The sequence below is a fragment of the Heteronotia binoei genome, chromosome 1 (genome assembly GCF_032191835.1).
Source record: "Heteronotia binoei isolate CCM8104 ecotype False Entrance Well chromosome 1, APGP_CSIRO_Hbin_v1, whole genome shotgun sequence".
Lineage (NCBI taxonomy): Eukaryota > Metazoa > Chordata > Lepidosauria > Squamata > Gekkonidae > Heteronotia > Heteronotia binoei.
Genome location: NC_083223.1, coordinates 281808448 through 281826936, shown reverse-complemented (window position 1 = coordinate 281826936; position 18489 = coordinate 281808448). Strand labels below are relative to the sequence as shown.

Here is an 18489-nt window from a genome sequence, read left to right as displayed (position 1 = left end):
TGTGAGCTTCCTGTCTTGTCAATTTCACATGGGCCGCGAGGTTCAACCTTCTTGAGTTCTGTATTGCCAACCGATATTGCATTTGAATAGAATGGCTTTTGAATTCAGCTCGCATCATCGCAGGGCCGTTTCCCCCATGGATTCCTTGGGTTCGCCGCGCTCCCTTCGATCGTGCTGTCGGACGCCTGGAGGTTGGCAACCCTAGACTGTCGGAGGCCCTTTTTAGCCTGGGACCAGGAGTAGCTGGAAGCGCATCTTATAGGAAAGGTGGGAAAGCGGGTTTGCCCTGAGAAAGAGGCTCTTTGCACATAAATAAATGACAAGGAGGAAGGAAGAGAGACGGAGAGAAGACGACTGGATGGGATTACGTAAGCCTAAAACATAACTGCTCCATAATTCATCCTCCACCCCAATAAAAAGCAATGGGCCAATGAAAAATTAATGGCATTAGCAAGCGGAAGGAAAGCAGGAGTAGTTAGAAGCCTCCTAGTTAATGTCTTCTGGGCATTTTAAATCAAGTGCCGGCCGTTGAGTGATAGGGCTGCATTCCGGAACAGGGTTACTCCAATCCAGGGAGGGTCGAACTGCAGCTCGGGAGTCACACGTGGCTCTTTCACGCATATTGTGTGGCTCTTGAAACCCCCAGCACCCCACTGGCTGGCTTGGAGAAGGCATTTGTCTCTTTCCATCCCTTCTCCAAGCGAAGCCGGCCAGTGGCTTGGAGAATGAAGTTAAAGTTGCTTTCTTTCTGCCTCTCCCTCCCTCCTCTTCCCTCCTCCCATCTATTTCCCATCATTTTTATCGTCGCTCGGGAAGGACGACCCCAGAGCAAGACAAAGGGGACAAAGGGTGGCAATTGGTGGCGAGCGGTCCCGGAGGCGCACACTGGACTGTGGAGTGCCTCAGGGGGCAGTTCTCTCACCAATATTATTCAATATCTACATGCGCCCTCTTGCCCAGATTGCCAGGAGATACGGACTTGGGTGCCATCAATATGCAGATGACACCCAACTCTATCTGCTAATGGACGGCCGGCCTGACTGCGTCCCTGAGAATCTAGACCGGGCCCTGCAGGATATGGCAATGTGGTTGAGGAGGAGCGGGCTGAAATTGAACCCAGCGAAGACAGAAGTCCTTTGTCTGGGTCGGGGCGCCCGGGAAGGGGAAACACCTCTTCCGGTCTTCGACGGGGCGCCGCTGAAAGCGGCGCACCGGGTTAGGAGTCTGGGAGTTTTACTGGAGCCTTCATTATCAATGGAGGCCCAGATTGCAGCCACTGCCAAGTCAGCCTTCTTCCACCTGAGGCGGGCAAGGCAGTTGGCTCCCTTCCTAGAGCGCCAAGATCTGGCAACGGTACTTCACGCAACGGTCACCTCGAGACTGGATTACTGTAATGCCCTCTACATGGGGCTGCCTCTGTACCGAACCCGGAAGCTGCAGCTGGTGCAGAACGCAGCGGCCAGGCTACTGTTGGGGCTCCCTAAATGGGAGCACATACAGCCTGGGCTGCGCGAGCTGCACTGGCTGCCAGTTATATACCGGGTTCGTTACAAAGTGCTGGTCATTACCTTTAAAGCCCTATATGGTCGAGGACCTGTCTACCTCAGGGACCGTCTCTCCCTATATGAACCCCAGAGAGCACTGAGGTCAGCTGGAAAAAACTTGCTGACTATCCCCGGACCAAGAGAGGTGAAGTTGCAATGCACCCGCAATCGGGCCTTCTCCTCTGTGGCCCCGAGCTTATGGAACCAACTTCCAGAGGAAATGCGGGCCCTGCGGGATCTTGAACAATTCCGCAGGGCCTGCAAGACTTTCCTCTTCCGACTGGCTTTCGATGATGTAGAAAATTAAGTACTAATGATACCGCCATCATAATAAAGAACAAATAGCAATAGCATTAGCACTTTTATAACTGTAATTAATTTTAAATCTATTAGAATTTTAATGTTGAATGTAACCTTGTTTTTATACAATGGAATGTTACTGTTACTGTTAGCCGCCCTGAGCCTGCCCCGGCGGGGAGGGCGGGATATAAATAAAATTATCTAATCTATCTAATCTAATCTAATTGACGCAGCTACTCGCAACTTTAATGCCGGTAGCTCACAAAGTAGAGTTTTTGCTCAGAAAACTCTGCCGCTTAAGAGGGAACGTTGCTCAGAGCCCTAGATACCCACAGTTCAATTCTGCATTATACCCTATGGGAATCTGTCTACAAAGAACATAAGAATATACAAGAAGTCACCATGGATCAGGCCAGTGGCCCCTCCAGTCCAACACTCTGTGTCACATAAGAACATAAGAGAAGCCCTGTTGGATCAGGCCAGTGGCCCCTCCAGTCCAACACTCTGTGTCACATAAGAACATAAGAGAAGCCCTGTTGGATCAGGCCAATGGCCCCTCCAGTCCAACACTCTGTGTCCCATAAGAACATAAGAGAAGCCCTGTTGGATCAGGCCAATGGCCCATCCGTTCCAACACTCTGAGTCACATAAGAACATAAGAGAAGCCCTGTTGGATCAGGCCAATGGCCCCTCCAGTCCAACACTCTGTGTCACATAAGAACATAAGAGAAGCCATGTTAGATCAGGCCAATGGCCCACCCAGTCCAACACTCTGTGTCACACATAAGAACATAAGAGAAGCCATGTTAGATCAGGCCAATGGCCCATCCAGTCCAAAACTCTGTGTCACATAAGAGAAGCCCTGTTGGATCAGGCCAATGGCCCATCCAGTCCAACACTGTGTCACATAAGAACATAAGAGAAGCCATGTTGGATCAGGCCAATGGCCCATCCAGTCCAAAACTCTGTGTCACATAAGAGAAGCCCTGTTGGATCAGGCCAATGGCCCATCCAGTCCAACACTGTGTCACATAAGAACATAAGAGAAGCCCTGTTGGATCAGGCCAATGGCCCCTCCAGTCCAACACTCTGTGTCTCATAAGAACATAAGAGAAGCCATGTTGGATCAGGCCAATGGCCCATCCAGTCCAAAACTCTGTGTCACATAAGAGAAGCCCTGTTGGATCAGGCCAATGGCCCATCCAGTCCAACACTCTGTGTCTCATAAGAACATAAGAGAAGCCATGTTGGATCAGGCCAATGGCCCATCCAGTCCAAAACTCTGTGTCACATAAGAGAAGCCCTGTTGGATCAGGCCAATGGCCCATCCAGTCCAACACTGTGTCACATAAGAACATAAGAGAAGCCCTGTTGGATCAGGCCAATGGCCCCTCCAGTCCAACACTCTGTGTCACATAAGAACATAAGAGAAGCCATGTTGGATCAGGCCACTGGCCCATCCAGTCCAACATTCTGTGCCACATAGGAACAGAAGAGAAGCCATGTTGGATCAGGTCAAGCACCAAGAATACAGAGCATCACTGCCCCAGACATAAGAACATAAGAGAAGCCATGTTGGATCAGGCCAGTGTCCCACCCAGTCCAACACTCTGTGTCACATAAGAACATAAGAGAAGCCCTGTTGGATCAGGCCAGTGGCCCATCCAGTCCAACACTCTGTGTCACATAAGAACATAAGAAGAGCCCTGTTGGATCAGGCCAGTGTCCCACCCAGTCCAACACTCTGTGTCACATAAGAGAAGCCCTGTTGGATCAGGCCAGTGGCCCATCCAGTCCAACACTCTGTGTCACATAAGAACATAAGAGAAGCCCTGTTGGATCAGGCCAGAGGCCCCTCCAGTCCAACACTCTGAGTCACATAAGAACATAAGAGAAGCCCTGTTGGATCAGGCCAGTGGCCCCTCCAGTCCAACACTCTGTGTCACATAAGAACATAAGAGAAGCCCTGTTGGATCAGGCCAGTGGCCCCTCCAGTCCAACACTCTGTGTCACATAAGAACATAAGAGAAGCCATGTTGGATCAGGCCAGTGGCCCATCCAGTCCAATACTCTGTGTCACATAAGAACAGAAGAGAAGCCATGTTGGATCAGGCCAGTGGCCCATCCAGTCCAACACTCTCTGTCACACAGTGGCCAAAAAAAACCCAGGTGCCATCAGGAGGTCCACCAGTGGGGCCAGGACACTAGAAGCCCTCCCACTGTTGCCGCCCATTAAAGTATAATGGAGTGCCCAGCAGACATTTCCTCCCCCCCCCTTTCTGATGACCCTGAAGTGGAGGGAGGGCCTCCAAACCAGGGGATCTCCTGCCCCCACCTGGGGATTGGCAACCCTGCTTATACGATTTGGTGAGTTGTTTTTATGACGCGTTTGACAAGCTGATGGATTTCCTAGTGGCTCTCGGTGCATTTTGATTCCTGTGCGTCTTTTTCTTTTTTCGAGTGCCGGATGGCTGGGAGGCAGTCTAGAAACGATTCACTTAAACGAAAGAATCAGTCGCGACCCGTTCCGAAGAGAACCCACGGACAACCAATCCACGAGGACCTTAACTGCGAACTCCATCAAAGCCCCTTGGAAGGAAGCTGAGCAGGCCAAAATGAACGGAGGGCTCTGGTTAGCACCCACAATAGCCCCCTTCCCCCCACCCACCCCTTCTTGCTCCCAGCCACTAAAGTCCCAGCGCCTAACAAGGAATCTATTGTCCCCATTTTTAAAAACCTTGTCACCATAATTAATAGCATGGCCAGAGACCCGGTGGGTGCTGGGGCCCATCTCACGAAGAGAGGCCTTGTGATGGGCTCTTCCCTCCCCCTTTCCCCCTCTGCAAGGGTTACTTTCCCTCCCTTTGTGCCAAAAACTGTGTGGGAGTGTGTGTGAGAGAGAATTAAAAAAAAGGAATGCAGACAGCTCTCAGTTTTTGCTGATCCAGTTAGCGTCTTCGCAGGTTTTAATTGTAGCCTGCTAAAATGCATGATCACTGCAGATGGTGACTGCAGCCATGAAATTAAAAGATGTTTGCTCCTTGGGGGGACAGCTATGGCGAACCTGGGCAGTTTAATAAAAGTAGAGACATCACCCTGCCAACAAAAGTCCGTATAGTCAAAGCGATGGTATTCCCAGTAGTCATGTATGGCTGTGAGAGCTGGACCATAAGGAAGGCCCAGCGCAGAAGAATAGATGCTTTCGAGCTGTGGTGCTGGAGAAGACTCTTGAGAGTCCCTTGAACTGCAAGAAGATCCAATCAGTCAGTCCTAAGGGAAGACAACCCAGACTGTTCCCTGGAAGGTCAGATGCTGAAGCTGAAGCTCAGATACTCTGGCCACTAAATGAGAAGGCAGCACTCACTGGAGAAGACTCTTGAGAGTCCCTTGGACTGCAAGAAGATCCAATCAGTCAGTCCTAAGGGAAATCAACCCAGACTGTTCCCTGGAAGGTCAGATGCTGAAGCTGAAGCTCAAATACTTTTGCCACCCAATGAGAAGGGAGCACTTGCTGGAGAAGACTCTTGAGAGTCCCTTGGACTGCAAGAAGATCCAGTCAGTCAGTCCTAAGGGAAATCAACCCAGACTGTTCCCTGGAAGGTCAGATGCTGAAGCTCAAATACTTTTGCCACCCAAAGAGAAGGGAGCAGTTGCTGGAGAAGACTCTTGAGAGTCCCTTGGACTGCAGGAAGATCCAATCAGTCAGTCCTAAGGGAAATCAACCCAGACTGTTCCCTGGAAGGTCAGATGCTGAAGCTGAAGCTCAAATCCTTTGGCCACCCAATGAGAAGGGAGCACTCAAGAAGACCCTAATGCTGGGAAAGACAGAAGGCAAAAGAAGAAGGGGACGGCAACAGATAAGATGGCTGGACAGCGTCACTGATGTAACTAACACAAATTTGGGCAGACTTCGGAGGATGGTGGAAGACAGGAGGGCCTGGCGGGACTTTGTCCATGGGGTCTCAAAGAGTCAGACTCGACTGTGTGACTGAACAATAACAACAACAATGCAAGGCGTTTCCAGAGGTGAGAATCTAACCATCTCTGAGCCTCTCTTTGCCTGCAGTGGTAGAGGTTGACGTGGCTATTGGGAAGAGAAAGCGAAAGCGAAACGTTCCTAATGTCAAAAGGCGCGGGGGCTGGTTAAGGCTGCCAACTTTGGATTGAGAAATTCCTGGAGGTTTGGGGAGGGACCTCAGAAGGGTATAAATGCCATAGGCTCCGCCTTCCCAAGCAGCCATTTCCTCCAGGGGAGTTCATCTCTGTAGGCTGGAGATCAAAGGAAATTCTGGGAAGATCTCCAGCTGGTGTTTGGCAACAGTAGGAACAGTGTATGTTGTAGCTCTGTGCGCTACGAACAGGCTGAAGAAAGAATAGGGTTGCCAAGTCCAAGTCAAGAAATATTTGGGGACTTTGGGGGTGGAGCCAGGAGACTTTGGAGGTGGAGCCAGGAGCAAGGGTGTGACAAGCACGATTGAACCTCAAAGAGAGTTCTGGCCATCACATTGAAAGGGACCACAGACCTTTTCAATGCCTCCCCTCCGTTGGAAATAATGAGGGATAGGGGCACCTTCTTTGGGGGCAAGGCTTGCTCAATCGCACAGGGGCTACGGAGCAAAGCCTCTATTTTCTCCATTGGCTGAGGCTCCTGCCTTGGGGAGGAAGGGGGAGGGGGAAGGAAGAGCTTGCATCGCCAGGTTATCACAATCGCACAGCAGAGCTACCGATCCAGTCCTCTCTATTGGCTACTATTGGCTGAGGCTCCCCCTCCCCCAGTCCCCTGGGGAAGGAAGGAGAGAGCTTGAGCTTCCTTTGCCCAGTTCCCTGGATCCCACGGGAGAAAGACAAAGAAAGCACCTTTCAGAGCAGTGAGCGCTAATATTTTAAGCATGGTTTAAGTTTTTTTAAAAAAACATCTTTAATTGTGTTTGTCAGTGTCCTTTATAAAGCTTATACCCCTACTCTCTCTAATCTTAAAGAGGTACACACATGGCCCGGCCACACAAGGCCTCATTTATGTCAGATCCGGCTCTCATAATAAATGAATTAAAGCAGGCGTTTTCTCCAGGGGAATTGATCTCTGTCATCCGGAGATCCGCTGTAATTTCAGGAGCAGAAAGCGCCCTGTCCAGTTCAAGAGAAAGGGAGAGCGTGTGTCTGTGTAAGGGCAGATTCAGAGCACATCCACAAAACCAGAATTTGGAGCCTATGAAAACAACAATAGGCCTTCCTAATAAAACAATAGGCCTTCACCGCCCCCTAAAGGCAGCTCTAGTGAAAAGTTCTCCCCAAGGGTTGGAAGAAGGAGGAGGAGGTGGCTGGATTTATTCCTTGTCCTTCACTACCTGAAGAAGCCTCAAGAGCGGCTTACAATCTCCTTTCCCCACAAAGGACACTCTGTGAGCAACGTTCCCTCTAAGCTACAAAGTCTTGCGAGCAAAAACTCTACTTTGTGAGCTACTGGCCTGAAAGTTGTGAGCTGCCTGCTCACAAATCAATTTGCTCTGGGGCCATTTTTCCTGAGCTAAGATGAAAGTGTGTGAGCTGGGGGCTAAAAATCTGTGAGCTAGCTCACACTAACTCAGCTTAGAGGGAGCACTGCCCTGAGAGAGCCCTGACAGAAACTACTCTTGAGAGGAACAGCTCTGTGAGAACTTGCAACTGACTCAAGATCACATCAGCTGGTGGACGTAATCATAATGACGACGATGATGATATTGGAGTTATACCTCCCCTCCACTCTGAATCTCAGAGCCGTTCACAATCTCCTTTATCTTCCTCCCCCACAACAGACACCCTGTGAGGTGGGTGGGGCTGAGAGAGCTCTCCCAGGAGCTGCCCTTTCAAGGACAACCTCTGCCAGAGCTATGGCTGACCCAAGGCCATTCCAGCAACTGTGAGTGGAGGAGTGCGGAATCAAACTTGGCTCTCCCAGATAAGAGTCTGCACACTTCACCACTACAGCAAACTGGCGTTCTTGGCATGCTTGGAAAGCCAGGCTTACAATCTTTTTTCCCTTCCCTCCCCACAACAGACACCCTGTGAGCAATGTTCCCTCTAAGCTGCAGAGTCTTGTGAGCAAAATCTCTACTTTGTGAGCTACTGGCATTAAAGTTGTGAGCTCCTGCACACATTATTGTGCTCCGGGGCCATTTTTCCTGAGCTAAGGCGAAAATGTGTGAGCTGGGGGGCTAAAAATCTGTGAGCTAGCTCACGCTAACTCAGCTTAGAGGGAGCACTGCCTGTGAGGCAGGTGGGGCTGAGAGAGCCCTGACAGAAACTACTCTTGAGAGGAACAGCTCTGTGAGAACTTGTAACTGACTCAGGAACACATAAGCAGGTGCATGATGATATTGGATTTATACCCCCCTCTACTCTGAATCTCAGAGCAGTTTGCAATCTCCTTTATCCTCATCCCCACAACGGACACCCTGTGAGGTGAGTGGGGCTGAGAGAGCTCTGACAAAAGCTGCCCTTTCAAGGACAACTCCTGCGAGAGCTATGGCCGACCCAAGGCCATTCCAGCAGCTACGAGTGAAGGAGTGGGGAATCAAACCTGGCTCTCCCAGATAAGAGTCTGCACACTTCACCACTATACCAAACTGGCGTTCTTGGCATGCTTGGAAAGCCAGACTTCCAATCTCCTTTTCCTTCCCCTCCCACAACAGAGATCCTATGAGGTAGGTGGGGCTGAGAGAGCTCTGACAGAAACTGCTCTTGAGAGGAACAGCTCTGCGAGAACTTGTGACAGACTCACGCTCACACCAGCAGCTGCATCTGGAGGAGTGGCGAATCAAACCAGGAAAATACCTGGAGACTTTGGGGCTGGGAAAGGGCCGGGTTTGGGGAGGGGAGGGGCATAGTAAAATAGAGGCCACCCTTTCAAGAAGCCGTTTTCTCCAGGGAAACAGATCTCTGCCAGCTGGAGATGAGTTGAAAAAAGCAGGAGATCCCCAGTCCCCGCCTGGAGGCTGGCAACCCTACAATATCATGGAGTCCAAACAGGGGTGATGGGGAAAGCAATCCGCAGGGCGGAGGGCACAACTGAAGCTGCAGCTTTGCCCCGGTCGCCCCCAAGGAGCTTTGGTGGTAGGGTTGCCAGCTCCAGGTTGGGAAATTCCTGGAGATTTGGGGGTGGAGCCGGGAAGGACAGGGGGATACAAGGCCAGAGACCCCCCCCCTCCAAAGCAGCCATGTTTGGTTTAGAATGCAAAAGAACAGTGGCAGCACAATATATGAAATACAAAAATACAAAATATTGTGCACAAACAAACACTCTTAACTGTTGTATATAAAGTTCTATTATAATGAAATGAACAGCCACAACAGTGGGCATACATTCATACAGTATAAATAGAAAACAACAGTCTCAAAACAATACTCAAGGAGGACCCCACACAGTCACAGAGTTTTCCAAAATGAGTACAAAGACTCAAAAATAATGTTCCGCAGGAGTCCCTCCGTTGTTTGTTGACTTCTGAAGGACAAATTCTAACCTCACGCAAACCCCGGATTTGATTGCGTTCCGCTGCTCCTGCAGCTTCCTCGTAAGTCAAACTGCAAACAACAAAAGTGACCAATAAAAAACCACCCTAAACCAAAGAGATCTTAACAAAAACATACAGATACAAAGCCGCAAATTAAGATACCTAATGGGCGTTTGAGAAAGAACTTGGCTGGAGTTTTCAGGTGTTTTTACCAACTGCATCTGTATGTTTTTGTTAAGATCTCTTTGGGCACTGGAGTTCTTGTGGGAGAGAGAAAGAAAGAAAGAAAGAAAGTAAGAAAGAAAGAAAGAAAGAAAGAAAGAAAGAAAGAAAGAAAGAAAGAAAAGAAAGGAAGGAAGGAAGGAAGGAAGGAGAAGGAAGGAAGGAAGAAGGAAGGAAGGAAGGAAGGAAGGAAGGAAGAAAGAAAGAAATGAAAGAAAGAAAGAAAGAAAGAAAGAAAGGAGGGAGGGAGGGAGGGAGGGGAGGGAGGGAGGGAGGGAGGGGAAGGAAGGAAGGAAGGAAGGAAGGAAGGAAGGAAGGAAGAAGGAAGGAAGGAAGGAAGGAAGGAAGGAAGGAAGGAAGGAAGGAAGGAAGGAAGGAAGGAAGGAGGAGAGACCCACAAACCATGGGAGGTGAGATTCAAGAGATCACAAAATCATTTCTTAGATTCCAGCTCGTAAAATGCTTTTTGGGAATGGTTGAGCAAGTTTCTGAAGAACAGGTCACTCAGTTAACAATGAAAGCTAATTGAACCTGCTGTGAAAGCGAAATGAAACTGCAGGAACATGTGTGTGTGTGATTGCAAAGAGCATGCAGGGTTGCCGACCTCCTGGCGGACCTGGAGATCTCTTGGAATTACAACAGCTCTCCGGACCGACCACACAGATCAGTTCTCCTGGAGAGACTGACTGCTTTGGAGGGCGGAGTCTGGGGCATGATAGCCTGTTGAACTCCTCCCTTCACCAAACCGCAGCCTCCCCAGCTTCAAGGCCCAGATTTCCAGGAATTTCCTAACTCAGAGTTGGCAACTCCATCATGGTAGGACGGGAATTAAATCTCAGCACCAAGAGCAAAGGTGAACGACAAAGGAGATGGGGTGTCCCCCAGAAGCCAGACACATTCTAAAGAAGAAGAAGATGATACTGGATTTATATCCCGCCCTCCACTCTGAATCTCAGAGCAGCTCACAATCTCTGTTATCTCCCTCCCCCACAACAGACACCCTGTGAGGTGGGTGGGGCTGAGAGAGCTCTGACAGAAGCTGCCCTTTCAAAGGGCAACTCCTATTGAGACAGCTATGGCTGACCCAAGGCCATTCCAGCAGGTGCAAGTGGAGAAGTGGGGAATCAAACCCGGTTCTCCCAGATAAGAGTCCATGCACTTAACCACCTCACCAGATATCGGGGTGCTCTGAAGAAGAAGATATTGGATTTATATCCTGCCCTCCACTCCGAAGAGTCTCAGAGCGGCTCCCAATCTCCTTTCCCTTCCTCCCCCACAACAGACACCCTGTGAGGCGGGTGGGGCTGAGAGGGCTCTCACAGCAGCTGCCCTTTCAAAGACAACCTCTGCCAGAACTATGGCTGACCCAAGGCCATCCCAGCAGCTGCATGTGGAGGAGTGGGGAATCAAACCTGGTTCTCCCAGATAAGAGTCTGCACACTTACCACTACACCAAACGGGCTCTCACCAGTTTGGCCGCGCCCCGCACATAGAGGATTGCAACCGAATAACCCAGCAATCGATTAATCATCAACTAATACTAATTTGTCATTCTCTTTTCTTCTCCTGGAGACACCGCTCCTGTTCCTCGCTACCGAATGTGTCCTCTGAGCACGTATAATAATATCCCGCTTGCATTCGCCTTCCTCCTGTCTCCCCCCACGACTGGAAATAGAAAAATATTCTGATAGCTGATTCATGGGTCTCAAAGCCCCGAGAAGGAGGGGTAATTAGGCTGCCTCGTTAGGAGGGGCTGCATTGCAGTAGATAGAGGGAGAGGGAGAGACAGAGAGAGTGCGCAGTGCATACACGCCCAGACAATAGCAGGAACGAACAGCGCGTGGACCATCTGTGCACCCCTGAACCAGAAGAATCCTTCAGCACAAAGACACCCTTCTTCATTGTGCTGGCAGCCGACGGGTTCCACAGGTCTTCCTGAGCAAGGTAAGAGAATGGGAGAAATATAATACACTGGCTGTGATTTTTTTTTTTTTAAAGGAGGGCCTCTTAGAAAGGGTTAGAGGGAAAGAATCTTGTTAATTTGCCTCCCCTCCTTCACCTGGCTCGTGTCCATGTGAAAAGGATAAAACAGACCGAGATCGGTAACAAATTTAATCCTGCTTAAAGCTTTTCTATCTGCTCGTTGAAACCCCGCAACGAATTCACCCTGCCCAACGCTGAAACATTTAGCAGGTGGTCATTTTTTAAAAAAAGGGGATGGGTGGAAAGTACTCGATGAAAGCCCCTTTAAAATAAGGCTTTAATATTTTAATCTGCTGTGCAGTCCGAGCTCCTTTCTATATATAAATTACGGCCACGGCCGCTCCCCTTCTGTTTAATTTTAAATGATGCCAGTCATTGGCAAAAGAAGAGAGAAGGAATACGTCCGGAAATAGGTGAGCATGCCTGTGCCTCAATGTCTATTTGCGTCTCCTGATGAGCGAGGTGCTATTTTCAAACACAGATGTCCCTTTCATAGCCGGCAGGCCGCAAAAGGGCTTTCCTAGCTTTCCGGGCAGCTGGTCCTGAAGTCGAAGGCGATATGATTTTTGCAGAAATTCGCAGAGACGGAGACGATTCAGCGCCCGCACGGACAAGGAATGACAAGGCGTCTTCCTTGAGGAAGATGGCGGGGCCGGCTGAATCCCAAAGGCAGGGCGAGCGGGTTTTCCCTTCAGAGGAAGCCCGCAGGGGTGGAAAGGGATAGATGGAACAGAAGAGAAGGGCCAGGCCCAAGGGACTCCATGTGGCACAGCCGTTGGGTCAGGCCGGAGAGCAGAGAGCCAGATAAAAGCAGCCCTTCACCCTGACGGGGGAAACCTGATAGAGGATCGCTGCAGCTAGATTCGCCACGGGGTGGGGGACACCTTAGACTTGCCAAGTCCAATTCAGGAACTATCTGGGGACTTTGGGGGTGGAGCCAGGAGACGTTGGGGGTGGAGCCAGGAGACTTTGGGGGTGGAGCCAGGAGACTTTGGGGGGTAGAGCCAGGAGACTTTGGAGGCGGGTCCAAGATCAAGGCTGTGACAAGCATAATTGAACTCCAAGGGAGTTCTGGCCATCACATTTAAAGGGACGGCACACCTTTCAAATGCCGTCCCTCCATTGGTGCTTATAATGTGGTGCACCACATTATAAACATCGCTTACATTGCATTTGAAGGATTGAGTTCCATTGTCAATTTTGTAAATTTTTTGCATTAAGCCTGTGGAAGCTTCTGAGAAACGGAGGCAGAGAGGCGCCGCCTTTGTAGCTGTCTGCTACTGTTGGCTTTTTTTCTACAGCAGTCTGATTCGTGAAGAAGACTTTATCTGCCAGTTCTTGGCTGTAACCGTTTGAAGGAGTACTGGTCCCAAGAAAGACTGTGCATATTGTTGTACTTCACCTATTTGTCCTTTCTAAGGACCATGCATATTGTATGATTTCATCTTATGTGCAATTTATTGCTCTAAGGGTTGTTTATGTTTCTGTTATAAACTTTAATGAAAATTTGTTGAGCATATTGGAGGCTGGTTTAGTCACAGAACCCTTAGGGGCTCCCCTGCTACCCACCTGGAGATTGGAAACCCTAGCCAGGGTTGCTGAATTCTAAACTTCCTTGTAAGCAGGAGTCGTTTTGTAGCAAAATACTTGGTGGGGCTCATTAGCATAATTCATTAGCATATGCCGCGCCCCCCCAGCCAAAAGCAACCCGATGCAAGAAAGGAGAGCCCTGGTGAGCGAGGCCTGCTTGGGCTGCCTAGAGATCCAGCCAGCCCAAGCAGGCCTCGCTCACACTGGGGCTCTCCTGGACTCCCCCCAGTCTAAAGGCAAGCAAGCCACCCGCTGCCCAAAATCACCTCAGAAGTGGAAAAAGAAGAAGATATTGGATTTATATCCCGCCCTCCACTCCAAAGAGTCTCAGAGCGGCTCACAATCTCCTTTACCTTCCTCCCCCACAACAGACACCCTGTGAGGTAGATGAAGATATTGGATTTATATCCCGCCCTCCACTCTGAAGAGTCTCAGAGCGGCTCACAATCTCCTTTCCCTTCCTCCCCACAACAGACACCCTGTGAGGTAGATGAAGATATTGGATTTATATCCCGCCCTCCACTCCGAAGAGCCTCAGAGCGGCTCACAATCTCCTTTCCCTTCCTCCCCCACAACAGACACCCTGTGAGGTAGATGAAGATATTGGATTTATATCCCGCCCTCCACTCTGAAGAGTCTCAGAGCGGCTCACAATCTCCTTTCCCTTCCTCCCCCACAACAGACAACCCTGTGAGGTGGGTGGGGCTGGAGAGGGCTCTCACATGCAGCTGCCTTTCAAGGACAACCTCTGCCAGAGCTATGGCTGACCCAAGGCCATCCAGCAGGTACAAGTGGAGGAGTGGGGAATCAAACCCGGTTCTCCAGATAAGAGTCCGCACACTTAACCACTATACCAAACTGGCTCTCCAGGGTGGTGTGTCTTCTCCAGGGGTTAATGAGGGCTGCTGGGGCGTGGCAAAGCCCCTGGCGGCTGGCTGGCTGCCCGCTCTCCTAATCCAGGGATTGTTCTGCAGCTGCACCTCCTATTCAATGGACAAGGGAGGCGGGGAGGAAGACGGGGAACCCTCAGAAGGTTCAGGAGCTGTGCTCCTGTGAGCTCCGGCTGAATTCAGGCCTGATTGTAAGGGGGAAAGGTAAAGGTAGTCCCCTGTGCAAGCACCAGCCGTTTCCAACTCTGAGGTGACGTTGGATCATGACATTTTCACGGCAGGCTTTTTACGGGGTGGTTTAAGAACATAAGAACATAAGAGAAGCCATACTGGATCAGGCCAATGGCCCATCCAGTCCAACACTCTGAGTCACATAAGAACAGAAGAGAAGCCATGTTGGATCAGGCCAACGGCCCATCCAGTCCAACATACACAATGGCCAATTTTTTTTATGTATATATACATACATATATACACACACACTGTGGCTAATAGCCCCTGATGGACCTCTGCTCCATATTTTTATCTAACCCCTTCTTGAAGCTGGCTATGCTTGTAGCCACCACCACCTCCTGAGGCAGGTGAATTCCACATGTTAATCACCCTTTAGGTGAAGAAGTACCTCCTTTTATCTGTTCTAACCCGACTGCTCCAGCAATTTCATTGTATGCCCACGAATTCTTGTATTGTGAGAAAGGGAGAAAAGGACTTCTTTCTCTACCTTCTCCATCCCATGCATAATATTGTAAACCTCTATCATGTCACCCTGCAGTTGATGTTTCTCCAAGCTAAAGAGCCCCAAAAAGCATAAGAGCATGGAGCACCATACCTAAATCATAGTTTTTCAAGGAACAGTCCTAAGCTGGAATGTCACCCTGAGAACCAGTTTGTTGTATGTAGTGGTTAAGTGCATGAACTCTTACTTGGGAAAGTTGGGTTTGATTCCCCACTCCTCCACTTGCAGCTGCTGGAATGGCCTTGGGTCAGCTATAGCTCTCGTAGGAGCCTTGAAAGGGCAGCTGCTGTGAGAGCCCTCTCAGCCCCACCCACCTCACAGGGTGTCTGTTGTGGGGGAGGAAAGGAAAGGAGATTGTGAGCCGCTCTGAAATTCAGAGTGAAGGGAGGGGTATAAATCTACAGTCTTCTGATTCTGATAACAGTGGCACTGGGTCCAAGGGAGACCTGAGCCTGCAGTAAGAACATAAGAGAAGCCATCTTGGATCAGGCCAATGGCCCCTCCAGTCCAACACTCTGTGTCACATAAGAACATAAGAGAAGCCATGTTGGATCAGGCCAATGGCCCATCCAGTCCAACACTCTGAGTCACGTAAGAACATAAGAGAAGCCATGTTGGATCAGGCCAATGGCCCATCCAGTCCAACACTCTGAGTCACATAAGAACATAAGAGAAGCCATGTTGGATCAGGCCAATGGCCCATACAGTCCAACACTCTGTGTCATATAAGAACATAAGAGAAGGCATGTTGGATCAGGCCAATGGCCCATCCAGTCCAACACTCTGTGTCACATAACAACATAAGAGAAACCATGTTGGTTCAGGCCACTGGCCCATCCAGTCCAACACTCTGTTTCACATAAGAACAGAAGAGAAGCCATGTTGGATCAGGCCAATGGCCCATCCCGTCCAACACTCTGTGTCACACAGTGGCCAAAAAAACCAGGTGCCATCAGGAGGTCCATCAGTGGGGCCAGGACACTAGAAGCCCTTCCAGTGTGCCCCCCCCAAGCTCCAGGAATACAGAGCACATCTGCCCCAGACATAAGAACATAAGAGAAGCCCTGTTGGATCAGACCAATGGCCCATCCAGTCCAACACTCTGTGTCACATAAGAACATAAGAGAAGCCATTTTGGATCAGGCCAATGGCCCATCTAGTCCAACACTCTGTGTCACATAAGTACATAAGAGAAGCCATGTTGGATCAGACAATGGCCCATCCAGTCCAACACTCTGTGTCACATAAGAACATAAGAGAAGCCATTTTGGATCAGGCCAATGGCCCATCTAGTCCAACACTCTGTGTCACATAAGAACATAAGAGAAGCCATTCTGGATCAAGCCAATGGCCCATCCAGTCCAACACTCTGTGTCACACAGTGGCCAAAGAACCAGGTGCCATCAGGAGGTCCATCAGTGGGGCTAGGACACTAGAAGCCCTCCCACTGTGCACCCCTCCCCACAAGCACCAAGAATACAGAGCATCCCTGCCCAAGACAGGGAGTTCCAAGAGTCTAACAGTACCCAAAAGCTACAAACATGCTCCACTGGGAGGAATGCAACACCTTTCAGGTAGTGGCATAGTTTGTTAATATAGTGGAGTTTTTCCCCAGTCATAGAAGTGTGATACTGAAGGCAGGAAATAAATCTCCGAAGAAGCATATTGCAAAAAAGAGGTAAATTTACATTTATTCTAGTAGATCCAGTTCGTATTCAGGTTGCAGTCTAAAGAGAAAAGAAGACTAATCAAAAAGAGTACTTTCCCTATAACAAGTGCCAGTTTATCTGGTATCATAGAATCATAGAGTTGGAAGGGCCTCCAGGGTCATCTAGTCCAACCCCCGCACAAGGCAGGAAGCTCACAAACACCTCCCTCTAAATTCACAGGATATTCATTGCTGTCAGATGGCCATCTAGCCTCTGTTGAAAAACCTCCAAGGAAGCAGAGCCCACCACCTCCCGAGGAAGCCTGTTCCACTGAGGAACCGCTCTAAACAGTCATAGAATCATAGAATTGGAAGAGACCTCCAGGGTAATCTAGTCCAACCCCCTGCACAATGCAGGAAACTCACAAATCCCTCCCCCTAAATTCACAGGATCCTCATTGCTGTCAGATGGCCATCTAGCCTCTCTTGAAAATCCTCCAAGGAAGGAGAGCCCACCACCTCCCTAGGAGGAAGCCTGTTCCACTGAAGAATTGTTCTTCCTAATGTTGAGCCGGAAACTCTTCTGATTTAATTTCAACCTGTTGGTTCTGGTCCTATCTTCTGGGGCTACAGAAAACAATTCCACCCCATCCTCTATATGACAGCCCTTCGAGTACTTGAAGATGGTGATTCTATCCCCTCTCAGCACCTCTGTCTCCAGGCTAAAACATCCCCAGCTCCTTCAAATCTACCTTCAAAGGCTTCTCGAATTAGAATTGTCATCATCAAACCTGACGCCCATCATACTTCTTAAATGACTTTCTCCTATGTGGCCACAGTGTTCCATCTGTCCGCTTGATCTGTTTGGGTTCTTTCTCCATTTCTTGTGAGGAAACATATTAGAAAGTTTGTCAAGTCTTAGAGTTCAGCAGAATTCTCATAGGGGGGTTGAATATGGCTGCCAGGCCCCCGGCCGGGAGGGGATTCTCTTGCCCTGGAGGGAACCCCCACTGACGTTGCCCGGTGTGACGATGTCACCTGGAAGTGATGTCATCGCCCCGGCATCGCCGTCCGCTCTAGGCATTTCTGGCAAAGCTCGGTGGTTTTCCCAGACGCTCTAGCGATTTGGGGAGGGGAAAACCTCTATGGTGCACCATAGAGTTTGCCCTCCCAAATCGCTAGAGCGTCTGGAAAAAAACAACAACAGAGTTTTCCTAGAAACGCCTAGAGCAGCAGGCATGCAGCATTGCCGGCGTGAAAGTGACATCATCGCACGTGCGAAATTGGGGAGCTTGGCAACCGTAGGTTTGAACAATGGAGCCCAGAAGCAATGGGTTTTTTGGGGGAGGGGGTAAGAAAGCACAATAAAATTTAGAAGTTCCGGAGCTCTGCTCCTGGGCTCGAATCTACCTCTTTCTTGTCTCCGCGATCCTTAACAGCGTCCCCTTCCCCTCTTCTTCCTAGAGAGCCATGAGGGACACCATCAACTCCCAGTACAACTCCTTCCTCTACTGGAGGATGCCTATTCCGGAGCTGGACCTGTCCGAACTGGAACGCCTGGAGCTGACCGACAGGGCTGTCTACAAGCCGAAGGGGAGCTACGGCAACCTGATGGCAGACCGGAAAAAGCAGGGCGTCTTCGAAGAGGAGACTGACAAAGACACCCTCCTCCAGTTCAACAGCTTCAATTTCTGGAGAGCTCCGATAGCCAGTATCACTGCTTTAGATTTTGACCTTCTCTGATGGCTTCTGTTTGTCGCTCTGATGAGAGAGATGGGCCTTCCTTCCCTCCCTCCCTCCTGCCCTCCTCCCTCCCTCCCTTCCTCTCTCCTCGCTTTTCTTCTCTTTGGTGGTGTCTTCTTTGTCTTCTCAAGCAGTGTGGCAGCACTCATTCGTTCTGCCACGGGCTCCCCGAGGTGTTGTGTTGCCTTCTCGCCTTGTCTCGCGCCCCACTCAAAGTTCTTCCGCCTCTTAAAGCATTCAGAGATTGCCAGCAAAGGAACCGTGGACCGTCCCTGACAACCAGAGGGTGGTAGAGGAACACGTGGCCAATGAAGCGCCGCCATCTTGGCTTCTGCCTCTGGCTACC

General features: G+C 49.9%; 1 protein-coding gene across 1 annotated transcript; it reads left to right on the top strand.

The window, feature by feature from the left end:
* Positions 1 to 17849: 17849 nt before the first annotated feature.
* MLLT11 (MLLT11 transcription factor 7 cofactor) lies at positions 17850 to 18143 on the top strand. Its single transcript, XM_060261323.1, has one exon. It carries the CDS (start codon positions 17871 to 17873, stop codon positions 18141 to 18143), a length of 273 nt encoding a protein of 90 aa, XP_060117306.1. The 5' UTR covers positions 17850 to 17870.
* The last annotated feature ends 346 nt before the right edge of the window (positions 18144 to 18489 follow it).